The sequence below is a fragment of the Crinia signifera genome, chromosome 2 (assembly GCF_055691185.1).
Source record: "Crinia signifera chromosome 2, ASM5569118v1, whole genome shotgun sequence".
Classification (NCBI taxonomy): Eukaryota; Metazoa; Chordata; class Amphibia; order Anura; family Myobatrachidae; genus Crinia; species Crinia signifera.
Window position 1 is genome coordinate 313,074,318 of NC_139218.1, and position 18,708 is coordinate 313,093,025.

The window sequence follows — 18,708 nt, forward strand, 5'->3', positions numbered from 1 at the left end:
CATATCATATCCTCAGTAGTGCTGTTACAAATGTCCCCAGTAAGTTTTTAAGCAAATTTTTTTTTCCACTTTCTGGAATGTATGGTTTTGGGAATAATTTCGGATAACATATATTCGGATAAGGGATACTCAACCTGTAAATGATTTACTGACTCTTATACCACTTTTACACCAGAATGCTGGGTAGGACCTGGGAAACTGAACATGGTAAATTGCCAGGGCATGCCCTGCATCAGACCCCATCACATTCTCTACTGCACCATCATCACCAAACAGCAGCACTGATGCCGAGCTCATGTGTGCTGACGTCTGAGTGGCTTAGACAGGTTAGTGTGCTTTTATGAAACCTGTCCCCTAAACCCTGCCCCCAGCGGGGTGAAGGTTCCCGGCGGTGGCCAGGTGTGGGTTCCCGGCGGCGGCCAGGTGTGGGTTCCCGGCGGCGGCCAGGTGAAGGTCCCTGGGATGAGTGCTGCTGCCCGTCGTCACAGCCGCTCCCTCCTGGCAGATGCTCCAGCAGATTCTTTTGATTGCCGCTGTCCAGCGCTGCGAGCAGCGAAACACAGGGGGGACACCACACTGACCCCGTCCTGCAGCATAAAAGATACAGCGGCACCTCTCCTGGAGCAGCAGGACCCGACACACGAATGGATTCTACTGGACAAGAGGACCGACCAGCGGTAAGTACAGTGTGTGTGTCATTGTAGTATGTAATAAAGTTCTTTTTTTATTATGTGTGTGTTTTCAGGTCGCTCTGGGGGTATCCTGGAGGGGGGCGACTCCTTCATGGGGGGGTCCCCACTCCCGCAGGGTCCCTGCCTGGCCTGACCAGCCACAGGGATGAATGCTTTGGCCAGGGGGACTTGCGTAAAAAGTTTCCCCTGGCTGTGGCATTACCCTGTGGGCTGTTTGGGCCCGGTGCTGGTTGCCAAAATACAGGGGACCCCTACTCATTTTGTCCCCCGTATTTTGGGAACCAGGACTGGCCCTTGAGCCTGGTGCTGGTGTTAGAAATCCGGGGGAACCCCAACATTTTTGGCATCTCAATTTCTAAAACCAGGACCGGTTCTTTGAGCCCGGGGCTGGTTCTAGCTGTGGGAGGGGGGCGGGGGGAGGAGAGACCCCACAACGATTTTTTAAAATTATATATTTATTTATTCATTCATTCTTTCAATATTTTACACTGGACAGCATTGTACGTATCCCACTGATCCTTGCAATGCTGCCACTCCATACGTATTTGGCGACGTATATATGGCCACTACATTTTTGTGATGAAGTGCAGTTTTTTACATCACTTTCTGTGACAGCTGTGACAGATTTGAAATCTCCCGTGCTGATTCTCCCATTATGAATCTATAACACAAATCTCTCTGTATGTGGCTCATTATCTGAGAGAGTGAAATCTGCCATGCTGAATCTCCCATTATGACTCTCTGGCACAAATCTCTGCATATGTAGGGCCCTTTACAGGCATAGGGCCAGATGCACTATGCTTCAAAAGTGATACAATGGAGAGTGATAAGCAACCAACCAATCATCTCCTGCCTGACATTTTTTCAAACACAGTCTGTGACATAGCAGGTAGGAGCTGATTGGCTGGCTGTTTATCACTCTCCATTTTATCACTTTTGAAGCTTAGTGCATCTGGCCCATAGTCAGCAATATGTACATGTAGTCAAAACCTTTCAAGGGAAATGTCACAGATACATTCCAGTTACATGCTACCTCTCGCCCGTCTCGCCCCTCTCCAATCCATTCTTAACGCCGCTGCTAGGCTCATCTTGCTCTCCCGCCGCTCTACCTCCGCCTCCCCCCTCTATCTATCTCTTCACTGGCTCCCCATTCCTTTCCGAATTCTCTTTAAACTCGGCTGCCCCCCTGCACTGGAAAAACCTCCCGCCACCCATCAGGCTTTCTGATTCCCTTACCTCCTTCAAGCGCTCTGTCAAAACCCACTTCTTCCGACTAGCCTATCCCTCTTCCTCCTAACCTCTTTCGCTCCTCCTATCCTGCCTACCCTACCCCTCCATCCGTTCCCATCCGTTCCTACTTATCCTACTGTTTTTTGTTTTCCTTTTAGTCTGTTAACTCTTATGAGTAGGGCCCTCCTTCCTCACGTACTTACCCTACCTCTTTACCGCACCAGTGCTCCTGCCCTGTTCTTCCCTTCCTCTACTACATCTTCAGTCTCCTCGCCAATGCTGATTTTAGTTCTACCAGCTATACCCCTATTTATGCTGTGTAATGTATAATGTATAATGAAAGCATTCTTTACAGTGAGGAGGATAGTGGATACTTTCTAAAGATTGGAGAAGTGGACAAGTGGAGAAGACGCCCATAAAAAGTAGAAAACCAATCTGGTGATCATCCAATGATTTCTCCTGCAGCGGCGGTATGTGAGGGGATGTGCCTTCGCGAGGTAAAACAGCGGGAGGTGGGGGCGGGTATTCAGTGGTGCGGCCTCTCTGGCGCATGGTAAGCTGCGATCTTTGCATTGATAAGGAAACGAGTAATCACTCAGCTATGGGAACATGTATATTGCGCATAACCGTGAATTCCGCCATGTATGTGAAGTCAAATAAAAGTATATAACATTTAACATGTCACGGCAGCCAGCAGTTGGGAGGACAGAGGCCCAGATGTACTAAGCTTGAAAAGTAATAAAAGGGAGAGTGATAACCCACCAGCCAATCAGATCTTACCTGCCATGCACAGGCTGTGTTGGAAAAATGACAGTTTAGAGCTGATTGGCTGGTTGTTTATCACTCCATTTTTTCACTTTTCAAGGATAAGTACATATTGCACAGAGATTTTTAGCTGCAAGAATACCAGCATGCAATTGTTTTTTGTAGCATATTTTTTATTTGCTTCATGCCAATTTTAGAATAAATTACTGTAACTACAATTAAATGTCTTGTGATGTTACCAAGATAATGGACCCAAGGCAAATAAACTGGTCATTTTTTGGAAAACACTTATGCCCCTTTCAGACCGCACTTTGTAAACGGTATATTGCCGTTTTTTACCGTTTTAAAACGGTAATCTGTGCGGTCTGAAAGGTGCAGGACCACTTAACCGGTTAGAAAATACCGTTTTTTCTAACCGGGTAAAATGCAGGGTCCTACCCGTTTCAGAACCGGTATTTTAGGCTCAAAATTGGGTTCTGAAACGGTATTTAGGACCCAGCCAATGAGCTGGGTCCTAAATTCAGCACAGTGAATATTTAATGAGCGCTCATTAAATATTCACAGCACTGGAGCCGCCCCGCGCCCCCCGCGCGCGTGTCGACACCCCCCGCGCGTGTCGACGCCCCCCCCCGTGTCGACCTACCCCCGTGCAGCCGGTACCTCCGTTGTGGATCCCGGCTCTGCAGTTCTTCTGTATGGTCGGAAGCACTTTCTTATAAGAAAAGTGACTTTTGGAAAATGGCTGCCCCCATACGAAAGACAGTTTTTTTAAACAGGTTTTCCTATGGGGCAGCCATTTTCTGAAAGACACTTTTTTTCATGAGTGCTTCCGACCATACAGAACTGCAGTGCCGGGATCCACAACGGAGGTACCGGCTGCACGGGGGTAGGTCGACACGGGGGGGGGGGGGGGGGCGTCGACACGCGCGCGGGGGGGGTCGACACGTGCGCGGGGGGGGGTCGTCGACACGTGCGCGGGGGGGGTCGTCGACACGCGCGCGGGGGGGAGGGGGGAGCTGCACGGAGGGGAGGGGAGGGCTGAAGGCTGCACTGGCTTTGACCCTGTATTTGGAAAGTTTCCAAAAACGGGTCTGCCAGTGTCAAAAAATCGGCACTTAAACGGTAATATACCGTTTAAGAGCTGCGGTGTGAAAGGGGTTTTATCTGGCAGACCCGTTTTTGGAAACGTTTTCAAATACAGGGTCAAAGCCAGTTATGCGGTCTGAAAGCAGCATTAGAGTACATGAATGTTCTAAGCATCTGAATGGTATTTGTAGAAACTCTATTAGTACAGTATGGAATATGTCAGCAGTAAGTAGATGGTCATCAGTGAAAATGCTGGAATTGTAAGAACAGTTGATCTACATTTAACTGTCTGAGCTGTGACCTTTGTGTCAGCTTCAATCATAAAACTAGATTGCTACCTTTTATCCAATTTCACAGCTCTTTTGTTCAAATGGAAAAATGTGTGAATCTAATAATATGTGAAAAGGAGGCCAATATTGGAAGCTATTGAAAAATATATAATCTGCACCATCTTCACAAGGAGCATTATCACACAGTGATGCCTTAATGATCACAACATCTGAGAAGACATCTGTATAACATTGTACAATGGAACATTTATATGGATCAAATTCTGTAATCATATAGTTGCTATAAGAGATCCATTAATAACTAGTTTTATATAAAGTCCCAATCAATTATCTATCACATGTTTTCATTTTACTATTTTGAACAGGGAGCAGTAAGGCCATTCATTTAATACATTGGGATTTAATATCCTAAAACAAGTATAATGCTTACAGAATAAATTAATGATTAAAAAAGTTCCATGAACCTTTCTCCAAATATTTTAAGACTTTTTAAAACCTTTGTTATCTGCCAATGCTTTCTAACAAGAGGCCACATGAAAGTAAAATCTGTAGAAGGGTATCTTTAGCTTATAGGATGCCCCAAATTAAGTTGCCAGTCTGGTAACTTCTTTGTCTTTACAAGAAAAGTTTATTGCTAGCACAGAATTGTACAAAAGGGCAAGGGGTTAGTACAGTGGTTCCCAAACTCCCTGGGGTGCCTCGGGACACTTGCAGGGGTGCCCTGGGTTGGTGGTCCAGCCCTCTTCCAGCATCCGATGTGGCATTGTAGATGGCATGCAAGATCGGTTGCTGGAAAAGCCACACTTGGGCACCACAAGATGGGATCTGATGCGATGAGACATCACATTGCGATGTCTCATTGCATCAGATTGCATATGTGTATAGGTACCATTAGTGCTATACTAATGTAAAACTCTATGACTGGGCACAAGCTTCTAACCTCAAGTGACTTTTCAATACATTTAAATCACTTTTCAACCCTCACTCACCTAACCCACAACCAATATGTATTCTACTTCCAGTGTCGGACTGGGAGGGTATGGGCCTACGGGGGGGGGGGGAAACAGCATGTGATGTTAGGCACGGGGCAGGTCTTGTGTGTAACATCACAACGTGGAGCAGACATGTGATGTCAAGATGCGGCAAACGTCATGATGTCAGCCTGATGTATGCCCACCCACAGCTCCACTTTAGGGTAGTCAGTAGTGGATGCAAAATGTTTTTGTTATCTCCGCCGGGCAGTCATCCGCTACTGACTGCCCAGCGACATTGAAAGTTTTCATCGGGGTCATAAATCACCGGGGCCTACCAGGGAATGACCCTGGTTCCCCGCCGGGCCTGTCCGAGCCTGTCTACCTCCTCTCCTATTCATCCCATACCCTCACAAATAAATAATGCTCTGTCTCCTCTGCTCATCAAATCTGTATTCTCTCTCTCTCTCTCTCTCTCTCTCTCTCTACTGGTATCTTTCTTTCACTGTTCAAACATGCAGTAATTACTTCAATTTTGAAAAAACACAATTCTGACCCAAACTTTCTATCAAACTATGGTCCCATCTCTCATCTTCCATGCCCCTCCAAGCTACTTGAGAGACTTTCCTACACTTGCCTAAAACTTAACTCACACAACTTATCAGTCACACTTCAGTTAGGCTCCGGTTTCCAACACTCTGCAGAAACAGCACAGTCCAAATTAGTCAAAAGACTAAAGACCATTACTCACTTATTATCCATCTAGATCTCCCTGATGATTTTGACACTGTTGACCATTCTATTCTCATACAAACACTGCAATCCCTAGGTCTCTGGTGAAATAAGAATCCTGCCAAGATACGGCGCATATATACTGTCTGCTAATCAAGATCCACATTATAACTTTAAAAATAATCTGTGTGTGGGCACCCCCCTTGGTTCCCGCACACTGTCTCCTTTGAGTGACAGCACGCCCAGCGAGTCCCTTACCAGCGCACCTTCTGTGTCCCCGTTACCAGTGCACCCTTACAGTGTGACAGGGGAGTGAGAGACAGCGCACCTTTACCTCAGAGAGGTGTCCCGCGCTGTATGTGTGGGTAGCCAGCGCTGCTGAGAGAGACAATCACCACCTGGGAGAGTTCCAGTGTTTAACTCTGTGCTCCCTACAAATAAACCTGCATTCCTGGTTAATCCAACAAGTGTGTTGTCTAACAACAACACTAAGCACCGCTATAGTATATACTCTGCCAACACTACTCCCATTGCATCCATGGTTATATATGCCATATACTGTAGGATTCAATATTTTAGTACCTGTAGTGTAAGTTGCAAATGATTAAAATAAATGAAGGTACAAAACACATGGCAGAGATTTAAGGGTTATTCAGTTGACTGGGGACTGGGGCTCAGTAGATCTGGTTCTGTTGTGTTGTATTCACAGATAAGACCCATCCTGGCTCAGTGACACAGAACTGAGCGTGACATCTCTTTATTACAGTGTCAGACTGGTCAACCAAGTAATTACTCAGCTCATTCATACAGATAAGGCAGCCATCATTTTTCTCTCTAGGGATATACTAGTTGAAATTCACTAGTAGACTCAGAGCCAACCCTGTCAATTAATCGTGCAAAAGGTGTGGGGCATTAGCAGCGTAGGGTCATGCTGTTACTTTAGGAGATCATATGGTATAGAAACATATGCACATTTAGTATGTCAATGTTAGAAATACGAATACTAGGCATGAATTGAAAATGAGAAACAGTTTAATAATATACTATACGACCCCATGAAGGATTTTTAGCAGTACCTAGATTCTCCCAGAATTGATCTCAGAGAACACTGTATTAGCAAAGGATTCATGACAATGGTTGAAAGAACCCTCTCTCCCCCTATCTTTCTTTCTCAGCTAGTCTTAGCCCACTAGATTATTGACTATAGTTTCTGCATTTGGATACTTTCTCTCTGTCAATTCATTCTTATATTAATTATGACAATATCGAACAACGGGTCTTTTTCGGCCTCACAGCGCTCCCTATAATCGCTGCCTGGTTATTTGTTCAAGGAGCACCACTCCTTAACATACGTAGTCACAAATACAAAAGAACAATAACCGGCGCTGATTATAAATAATGACTTGTGAGTAGATTTCCTCCTTAGTCTCCACAAGTCCTACTGGAATCCCAGTGGGTTTCACTATTTGGACCACACTGACCTGAGTGTGGGTCCCTATGTACACATAGCGTTTTCTTTGTCCAAAATTCCTTAAGTCACCAATCCACACGTCACAATTGATTCCAAAAACTGACCTGGGAAATGGTCCCTATATTCACATAAAGGTATCTTTGGACAAAGTATGTTCTTCAAAAGACTCCAGAGTCAACCAGCAATGCACATCAATGGCATAAGGAACCAAACTGACCTGTATATAGGTCCCTGGGCCAGATGTACTAAGCTTCAAAAGTGATAAAATCAAAAGTGATAAACCACCAGCCAATCATCTCTTAACTGTCATACTCCAGGCTGTGTTTGAAAAATAAGAGGTAGGAGCTGATTGGTTGGTGGTTTTTCACTGTCCATTTTATCACTTTTCAAGGCTTAGTACATCTCACCCCTAATGTTCACAAAGCGTGTTCTTTAGTCGCTCACTCCTTTCTTTAGACCAAAGTATACACGATAATCGGATTTTCTCCAAAGCACGTTTTAATTTCCCGGAATGAGTTGGAACAATCTGTGATGCCCTGATTGTAGGGTGGATATCGGCCTCTCCTGTGTCCAGCATCCCGGGTGTACAGGGACGCTGGACACAGGAGAGGCCGATATCCACCCTACCATCAGGGCATCACAGATTGTTCCAACTCATTCCGGGAAATTAAAACGTGCTTTGGAGAAAATCCGATTATCGTGTATACTTTGGTCTAAAGAAAGGAGTGAGCGACTAAAGAACACGCTTTGTGAACATAGGGACCTATATACAGGTCAGTTTGGTTCCTTATGCCATTGATGTGCATTGCTGGTTGACTCTGGAGTCTTTTGAAGAACATACTTTGTCCAAAGATACCTTTATGTGAATATAGGGACCATTTCCCAGGTCAGTTTTTGGAATCAATTGTGACGTGTGGATTGGTGACTAAAGGAATTTTGGACAAAGAAAACGCTATGTGCACATAGGGACCCACACTCAGGTCAGTGTGGTCCAAATAGTGAAACCCACTGGGATTCCAGTAGGACTTGTGGAGACTAAGGAGGAAATCTACTCACAAGTCATTATTTATAATCAGCGCCGGTTATTGTTCTTTTGTATTTGTGACTACTTATATTAATTATGTCTGTGAAAAGACACAAATTAAATTTGTATAATACAGCCACGTTTATTCATTACACTGGTGTTCTTCCACCTGTGTTCCAGCCGGCGTTCCCCTCTGGTCCTGTGTGAGTGGTGCGGTGTCTTGGTCTGAGGTCTCTGCGGCTGAAGCTGAGCAGCAGTGATCCCCCACAGGAGTATCCGGGCTGTGATGGTGTTATGATCTGGCTGGCAAGCATTATACTTTTAACCCCTGTGTACGTGAGCTTTATTTGATCAGTAAAATTCTGTTACTTTGTGCTCATTGGTGCGTCTTTTCTACTCTTTTTGCAAGATTCCCCATGTCTGGATCTATGGCACGATCCTAAAGAAAAAGACTGCACACACTGGGAATTGATGTGGAATTATTGACACTTATCACTGAGGACTTTTTGCGCTGGGTATATTCTTTGTATATATATATATATATATATATATATATATCTAAGCCCAATATTCCACCTCGCGCTCTATATACAATTAGATTAACCTTATTTGTCAAAAAGGTTTGGCAGCCTTTACCACAATGTCCCCAGAGGGTTAAGGGACCCCAACAACCATATAACACCCAGTTGTGGAATGGCGCCTTAATTTAATAACAGTCCATAAATATGGTGATCCAATCTCCAGTGAAGCACTCAAAGCAGTTCTTTCGATATCTTTATTTTCAGAAAGTTGTTCCAGAAACAAATAACAATGTACAGAAATGTTACCAACGCGTTTCGTCTTAAAAAGACTTCATCAGGGGAACAGTTTTGTGTCTTTAATTTAATATAGATTTCCAACAAGCAATGGAATTTTGGGGTGGTGCCTCCTCCACTTGGAGTCCTTTATTAGGACTATCTTAGATCTGTTAGCCTTCACATTCAAGGCCGCCGGTACTTAAATACTGATGGTGAGTATGCTTAAGTGTAAATAACCTAGTGACTTTAATATCCACTTAAATGTCCTTCCCTGCTAGTACTTTAATGAGTTGCCAAGTATTACAACTTGTCAGATCCAATAGTTGAAATAGGTAACAGCATATCCAGCTGTTACCTGTAATTAAACAGATGCAAACCAATGGGTCTTTTTAAAAAATCACTGTGTCCTGCAGGGAAGATACAACATCATGTGTAATTAAAGTCACTAGGTTATTTACACTTAAGCATACTCACCATCAGTATTTAAGTACCGGCGGCCTAGAATGTGAAGGCTAACGGATCTAAGATAGTCCTAATAAAGGACTTCAAGTGAAGGACAAAATTTTTATTTCAAATAAAAATCTTTATTCTTACCATGCCAATGTCTTGACTATGTGTTCTAATCATTTCACAACTCATTTTCAAGTGAAACACAAAATGTTTTAGTCTATTGCAGTAGAAAAAACGCACTCTCCAGATTGTTTTAAGAATTTTTATTTTTAAATTTTTTACATACCATGCCATCATACAGTCAACATTTCCATTGAAGTGTGAATCTTTTTCACGCCTATTTTATAGGCAATAATATTCATAATGGGGCATCTGGTCATTGTGGTGCATGCTGGCTCACATATGAGCTACAGTATCACACTTTTTTCAGCTCTTTGCAAGGACAGGCTTTAATTGGATCCTGTTAGTTAGTTAGTTAGTTAGTGCATTTGCATAAAAATATTCATTTTCACTTGATTACATCTGCATTAAAAATACAGATTGTAATAAATCTGCCCCTATGTGAGAATAATTAAAGGCAAGGAGTTTGGTGGACATGACAAGGCCATCTTTCCGTATGGTAAGGGTTTCAGTTCTCCAACAGCAGGCAATGACACGTGGGTGGAATTTAAAATGTTTGCACCGGCAGCTGTCACTGCCAGGCGCAAGTTTAAGCAATCCAATTATTTCTCAGTTCAGCTCGCGAATAGCTGCCTGCACTGGCGTGTCTTCTTTCAGCCCCCAGCTGACGAGAATAAATGTTCAAAAAGTGACCTGTTTAGGTGCTCAAATGGCACTCATCGCATCACACCAAACACTTCCGTTTGGTTAACCCATTTTACACGGCTAAAACCAACACTTAAAGGCACAATCAGTGTTTTCAAAAATAACAATTGAGCAGCACCCTATTCTCTAATCACTTTACACAGGAGATTGGGGACTTTAAACAATTGAATTCCCCCCATGGGGGTATCTATATTGTACAGTAAATGGATAAAGTACAGATTGTTCCATTTATATACATGTATGATAACTGAAGCCTCACATAAGAAGCAAAAAAAATTATTTCATAATTTTAAAAACTCACTATACTTGCCAGGAAGATAAATGGATGTACAGGGATTTCTTCTGCAACTGATTAGTTCATTGTAAATGTAATATTATTTGTCTGAGTAAATGCCAATTTATCCTGTGCCCAACTGTATTATATATATATATATATATATATATATATATATATATATATATATATATATATATAATGAATGATATCCTGCAGTGAATTTTGGACAACTGTAAAGTTAGCTATATGTATTCCTGAATTGCCATAAGGACACATTAAGGTTTTATAAGCTTAGGAAGAGTGCCAGAGGGAAAGACATTGCCAAAATCCATGGAGGTTAAAGGATCACATTTCTGCAAGGTCAACTATACTTTTAATCTTCTGCCGTGATATCTCTTTACAATTAAGTGATTAAAATTAAATGAATGTATTAATTAGATGTGAAAGTGCTTTGAGATCTAAGCACTCCAGCCATTAATATTAACATCATAACTCTGTTTAAATATATTTTTTATCAAAGTAAATCCAAATTCAAGAATGCCTGTTGTAATACATTGCTAGAGGAAGATCACATCATTCTGAATACAGTAGCAGGAAGGTCAAATCTATGAAATAATCAGTAACTGGGTTATTAATAGTAATGCACTTTAACAGCACTTTCCACAAAAGCCATCCAGAAACCAAATAAAAATGACATTGTTTATGAAAGTAAAGGGCATATGTAGAATAGGAAAATGTTGAAAATCCTTATATAAAAATGAAAAATGAACAACACATACAAGTAATGTAACACAAGTTGTACAAATATCCATGTTATATTTGGTGAGCAGGAGATGTCACTCGTGTCACATTATATGATAAATTCTGATCAGATAGAAATGTTCTGTAGAAGGTAAAATAAATAATGTAAAACACACAAATACACCAACACCAACACAAACACAAACACACACACACACACACACACACACACACACACACACACACACACACACACACACAATTTCTGCTGGGATGTAGGCAGTTAGAGACCCAGCCCTCTGCTACACTAATCGGGGTGTCCACAATACCTAAGGAGGTTCTGGGCTACCCTCTATAGGTATTGGGGACAGTAATATCTATTCAAGTATATCTTGCAAGTGTCAACCATTTTGATATCATCAATGATCTTGTCCAAATTACCCTGAACACCATTTTATACTCGTAATGGAAAGTTTCTGATTTATTATTGGATGTTTATGTGGGTTTATGAAAGGGTTGAGGCATCACAGTTGGCACGGTGGTTAGCATTGCTGCCACCCACAACTGAGGTCACGAGTTTACAGTCATGACAATCTGTGTGAAGTCTGTATGTTCTCCACTTGTTAGCATGTGTTCCCTCCAGGTAAATGTCAAATGCAACTGGACAGGTGGAATTCAATGTTCTGCCTGTCGAGTGACGAAAAGTGGGAGTGTCGGCGAAAACAGATCTGTTTTGTCAAAATCCGCCTTCAATGCTGTCAAAAAAATGGCAGCATTGAATTTTCATAAAAGTGTAGCAATTGTAGCAATAGCTCATGAATTCTGGGCCTCTAAACTGAGCCAATGGCAGTTTTATTTGAAAAATATTTTCAAATGTTTTCTACTATTTTATGTCACATCTTCAAGTCATAAATCGGATCAGGCTTAGTTTGTAAGCAATAAGAGGTATCGGTCTTTTTGAAAAACTACAAAAAAGCTTGAGTCCTATAGAAGTTGACTGCATTCTACAGTGCATTTGGACAACAGGATTTAAGCTGTATTAGAAAACGACTAACATGTAGAAGATTGCCCATGTAATATAGCAATGTCATTTTGCTACACAAAGGACAACATTAGTTTTCTTCTATACTGTGCATCTGATTTGTCGGTATCATAGCTCTTTATTGAAACTAGTAAACATTGAATACATTGTAACCAATGCACAAGAACATTTTCTAATAACCTTCTCTGCTAAATGTTTTATATGCGGCAGTACCTCCTGTAAACCCCTTTAGGAGAAGAGCACGGGCGCACTCATAAAATAAAGTGGATATACTATGCATTAATTCTTAGAGCAAGGGAGAAGGAAATAGTACTAAAAATATTATTTCCAAAGCAGTTTATTTTCAGAAGCCCTGTGCTATCCAGGCATTAAAAATGAAAAACTCTGGTCACAAGGGAAAGAACGAGTGAAAGTCTGTTATTTACTGTCTTCTGACCTCGGGGATATATAAAATGTGTCACTTTGCCCCAATCTGTTTGATTTACCATAAGTATGAAGGTTGTGAACAAGTAGAAGAATTCATATTTTATGTACTCTGCTAAAATATTCCTGTACCCTTAGTATAGAAATCTTTTTTATTGTCTCAATCTACAGTGGTACTGACACTGGGGGCTGTATTACACATCATAAAATCAGAAAAGGCAGAAAAAAATGCTGCACCCCCCCAAAACAATGAGTGCATCTTTCACATCTAAATGTGTCATGTGGCATGTGAAATAACCTTCTATAGCTCACACAGAGACTCTTTATGACATTCTAGCCATTGATACATTGTGTCGCAGACAATGCTGCAGGTTTAAACCTGCAAAGTGTCTTTTCTGCTGGCTGAATACCAAGGGAAGACATTTGTTCCAATATAAATCAACAACATGTGGCACTCAGCAAAACCTGTCAGCAGATGCGCTCTAGTCAACCCTTGGCCCTCAGCAACTAGGGATTTTCTGTATGCATGAAGTTGAGATAGCTAGGGACAGATTAACAATGGAGTTGATGGAGCTTTTGTTCCAGATCCCCACATAAAATTAGGCCCAGGATAATGATGACCACAGTGGCGTAAATTTATCCCAGTTGCCCGGAGGCAAGATACATATTGGTGCCCCCCAATAGCTCAATCAGTAAAGTGTCTGTCTCCAGTAAGACAGGTCATGGGTTCTAATACAGGGTGTGACACTTGCAAAAATGATGCTAGGAGGGGGAGTCAGCCACTGAAGCGATATCGACATCTTTCAATTAATTGATTCAAACTGGCAGGGGATGAGAGGTGCCCTCTTGTGAGCAGGAGCCTGGCGGCAGATGAATCCATTGCCTTCCAGAGTTACGCCTCTGCATGACCAGCTGCCCACCTTGGGGTAGATGTATGTCCAGATTGGATTAAGTGAGCCAGAGCTGTCAGACTTAATCCTATGCTAATCCCCTACTGTATTGTTCTATGTATTGTATTGCAGCTGAGAACAATAGGTCTTGGTGAGCCATGGCTATCCAGAGAAGGTTGGTTGAAGAAGGCTACTGTACATCTGTAGGCTAGTTATGTGGTAGAAGCGGTAATAACACCATCATGTGCACTGATACCACTTCTCCCCCATGTGTGCACCTCCCCCCACTCCAAAAAAAAAAAAAAAAAAAAAAACTGATTATCAATTATATAGAGAAAAGGGCACACTATTGGATATTAGTGCCCCAGTGTGCTCCAAATGCCCTAAGCTTCTCTTCTCTGTCACATGGCAGCTCAGCAGCATGTACTGTACCACTACATGCCCCAATGCCTGTCCACGTGTTGCACTATATCACTACATTGAATCTTCCTGAATGCTACACTACGTTACCCTTCCCCCCTTAAGCTAGGACAAAATGGAGTTCATCAGCAGCAGCCCGGTGCCTGCTCTGTGCAAGCAGATCACAGAGGTGCATGTGGTGGAGTCAGAGGCGGACCTGGAGGCTGTCCTGAGAATGACTGTGTGCTGGCCTCCTTCCCTCTGTATCTATCTGGAGATGCAGCTAAGGTGGAATATATGGCTCTGCTGGTGGGGAGGCCGAGAGAAACCCTACAATCCAGCTCCCAAGCTAGCACCTCAGACTCCAGAGATGTCAGAAAGCCAGGAGCAGCAGCATGTAAGTGTAGAGACGGGGCATCCTTTAACTCCGGTGCCCAGGGCATGTGCCCACTAACCTTTGAATAGGTGACTGCCATTGCCCATGCTGGAGAGAGCAAGCCACAGCCAGCACCTGTGCAATATACCTGGCAGGCACCAGGATGGCAGCTTCTTTCATGTTTTTTTCTTTTAGGCACCAGGATGGGCCCATGCACATAAGCGACAGCTTGACTGCGCAAGTGCAAAACCCAAGGCTTTTATCGACTCTTTCGGCTGCAACCCATTGAAGCCTGGCTAGGCAGACAATCAGGCAGATAACGGCTTCCTACAGCTAATCACATCCTGGTGTGCCAGTATCAGAGGAAGTACCTCCCAATGGGAGTGCCTGCAGTGTATGTGACTGGCAAGCAGCACTTCCAATAGGAAGTCACTGCCAGTCACAGTGAAGCAGGTAAAGACTGCTTCTGGCTTTTAGTTTTTCCTTCATTTCTCACTCGCCCTTAGCCCCAAAGTGTTTAAATAACACCAGAACAGTCACTATTCTTAACTTCAGTACATGTACAAAATACATTCAGTTAAAAATAAAGGACATGATATACAAAGTGAAAATGCGGCTAAAACCCAGTTTTTGGAGTTTTTACTGCATTTTCATATGCATTAAAGCCCCTCAACCGGGGTACCACTGTGGGGGTATTGCCAGAAAAAAGCTGGTGATACCCTATAGAAGTCGTCACGGATATCTCCCAGCATGCTCCATGGCTGGGACCTTCGCTCTGCTCATGCGCAGCCTCACTCATAGAAAAATCTTACAAAACATTTTAGACCTCTTGTAGGAACACTTCACCTGTAGTCCCGCCCCCCCCTCATTAATAATACTGCAACCATACTCAGAGTGTAGTATGAGCGTATGCTCAGGTGCCTAGGAAGCACAATATAAGTGTTTCCTTACTAAATGGGTGATAATAGGAAGCCACATTTATAACAGACATAGGGCTTATGCAAAGGTGGACACAGATGTGGCCATATTTAAATTTTTTGGTGGTTACATTTTTTGGTTGGTGTGTCTTTAAGCTAATGCCACAGCAAAGCCCTTACTGGTGTTTAGCAATGTGCATGAATGTGCAAGGACTGAGGCGCCCACGTTGAGCATCTATAGACTCAGTAATACCATTTGGTGCATCATTGAATGCTACCATTGGTTGCACCATCGAACCAGCAACAATCTTTTGATCACCAAGTGAGTGATTGAGCGTATGTGTACATAAACACAGTGACAGCTCTTAATCAGACCCTTAGTGTTAGCAGTGGTAGTAAACAGATATGATCCAATAATGTTAGCATACCTCCCAACAGTCCCGATTTTATCGGGACAGTCCCGATTGTCAGGGCCTGTCCCGATGTCCCACCCGCGGGCGACAGTGTCCCGCGGTGTGGGGGGGCTGTTGGGAGTCCCCCCTGTCGGCTGCTAAGCAGCGGGGAATAAACGCTGTGCGCATGCGCACAGCGTCTATTCCCGTAGCCAGGGGGCTGGGGGCATGGCTAGAGGCTCACAGAGCCTCTGGGTCATGCCCCCATAGCGGCAAAATGGGGGCGTGGCCTCGCGGGGGAGCCGCGAGTATAGGCCACGCCCCAAAATTAGGCCACGCCCCCCGAAATTTTCGGCGCACCTCCGGCGCGCAGAAGATGCGTCCCGAGTCGCCGTTGGCAAATGTTGGAAGGTATGTGTTAGGTGGCTGGATGAATGCTCTCAGTGGTACATAGAGGATACTTTCCATTACACACAATGGTCATGCCTTTTTGAATAACTTTAGAAAGTGTACCCCCTCCTACCCATAATACAGGGAAGCTTATCTATAACTTATACAGCATTGTATTGTCTTGATTATTTTTATTTATTTTTATTTCAGGCTCACTTACCCTTCCCGTCTTATTGTCCAACACTGGGACATTAATGAAGTAGTCGTCAATGCTGTGGCCTGGATCAGAATTTGGATCAGCTGCTTCTATGTTATTTATGAATTGGCCGTTAGAGGAAGCCAGTGAAAATGTTATTTTCTGTGTCATAAAAAGAGCTGAAATACAGTACAATGGAAATCAGAACTATAATGGGAATACAATGTTACTTTTTTATTGCATATTGCACACATATTATTCTCTAATAAAAAGACTGAATTTTATTTTTTATATGACATTCAGTAGTATAGACTGACATCCACCTCCTTGCCTTTTCTTGGCTGTCTTACAGGCACAGTTTACTCATAGACCGGTAGATTACATTCATTTTCCGGCCGATTGCATGCAGTCAGATCACTGGGAAATCTATCTTACTGTAATCACGGATTTGGGCTGAGATATGCTCCTACATTGTTAGACAGGCTAGCAGTTATTTTAAGCCTCTCTCAGGACACAACACAGGGTGTACAGAGGAGCACAGCTAATTAATATGGTAAGACGATGGTATTAGAGGCTGCAGTCTCTTTCAGGATCAATTTATTTGTGCTGTAAAAAAACATTTTAGTTTAAAACTGTCTGTTTAAACAAATGGGAACCATTGCCTTAAACATGTCTAACATACTGTAGTACACTAAAAATAGTATAAAACAAAGCTGCTGTATGCTTGTTTTATAGTGAATTTACTATGTGCATAATCATAATAAATGTAGTATTTTTTTGTATGTCTCCTGTGGTATAAGGAAAGAAATGTACAGTATGCTTTCAGCCTTGTAAAGATGTGTCCTCGTATATCTTTGCTGCAGTCATGTCAATCATCCCCTTCGGAACGCCAGGTTGTGTGAGACTCTGCTAGCATTAGCCATCTTTTTGCTTATTTTTTTATGGAAATTTATCTTACTTATAATGCAATGTGGCTAGGATCAGGGGTGTAGGGAGGGTGGAGCCAGCGGAGCACGAGCTCTGGGTGCCGAAAGTTCACAGGGTGTCGGAGCCGTGCACCACAAACTGTGACGCCTGCTCCCCCGCCTGCTCCCTGAGTGTCCATTGTCCACCACTATTTTCAATTCAAGCCTCCCGCTGGACCACTAGCCAATAGGCACTTGTGGTCCAGCAGCCAATCAGAAGCAGCATTGGTGGCTGCTGGGCTGCGAGCGCCTATTGGCTAGCAGTCCAGCGGGAGACTTAATTGAAAATAGTGGCGGACAGGGCAGCTCTCAGCCAGACACAGCGGGGAGCAGGCGGGGGGGGGGGGGGGGGGTCGGTCTGAAGTTCAGTCCCCTTTGGCAACGAGCAATTTCAATCTCTTTTGGCAACAAGCAATTTTGGTCCCCTTTGGCAGTGAGCTATTTTAGTCCCCCTTGGCAATGAGCTATTTCAGTACCCCTTGGCAACGAGCAATTTCAGTCCCCATTGACATCGAGCATAATAATGTTAGGCCGTGCCCCCCTTTTGCCACGCAAAAGCCCCGCCTACTACAAATCGGAAGGACGAGGGACATGCCCTAGCTACACCACTGGCTAGGATGCACAGGGAGACTGTGCTGATACTGTATATGACACTAGTACTCTGCATAACTTGTTATATCTTGTTATATATATACGCAGTAGGTGTAACTACTATATCCCTACAGTGGTTACTTTGAGATTGGAAATTTGAGACTTCTAAAATATCATCCACTAGTGTGGCTAATCGTATCCTACAGATACGGATTCACTGTTCTCCATAGAGGGTACCAACACAAGTTCTTCTTAAGTATATTGATGTACCCCGGGGGATCAGCCCCTACTACTTTCCATTGATTTTAAAACATTGTCTGATATAAGGAATACCTCCTATGTTATATACCTCTTATATTGCAATGCCCCTGATGAAGTTGTGTTGACGAAACGCGTTGGGTTTCTTAAATAAAGAATTACGCTCTGAACAAAGTCTACGTTACATTGTTGAATATCCGAATTCCACTTCAGAAAAATGAATGATTGTTATATCATGCTTATTATGACACTTATTTGCTAGGTGGTACCATTAGAGCGCATGGTACTTGTTTCCTAGCACGGCCACAACGATCTTGATCTGGGGCATCGCAGGTAAAAAAATCGCGTCGGTCGCATCGCATGTGGGCTAAAAAATCGCATGCGATGCGACCGACGCGATGCCCGCGATTTCCCATAGGGAACAATGTAAAAAGCCTCAATTTAACCAAATCAACATAGGGAACAATGTTAAATGGGCCAGACACCCCAAAAAACCCCCCTGACCAGTGAAATGGCCC

At 43.2% G+C, this 18,708-nt stretch overlaps 1 protein-coding gene across 3 annotated transcripts in view; it reads right to left on the reverse strand.

Annotated features, from left to right (window-relative positions):
• Nucleotides 1–18,708, reverse strand: part of ERICH6B (glutamate rich 6B) — a 122,998-nt gene that overhangs the window by 36,098 nt on the left and 68,192 nt on the right. For all 3 annotated transcript variants that reach the window (XM_083168966.1, XM_083168965.1, XM_083168967.1), the window contains exon 11: nt 16,401–16,555. In XM_083168966.1, the coding sequence (XP_083025092.1) occupies nt 16,401–16,555 (155 nt within the window). The remainder of the gene's footprint in view (nt 1–16,400; nt 16,556–18,708) is intronic.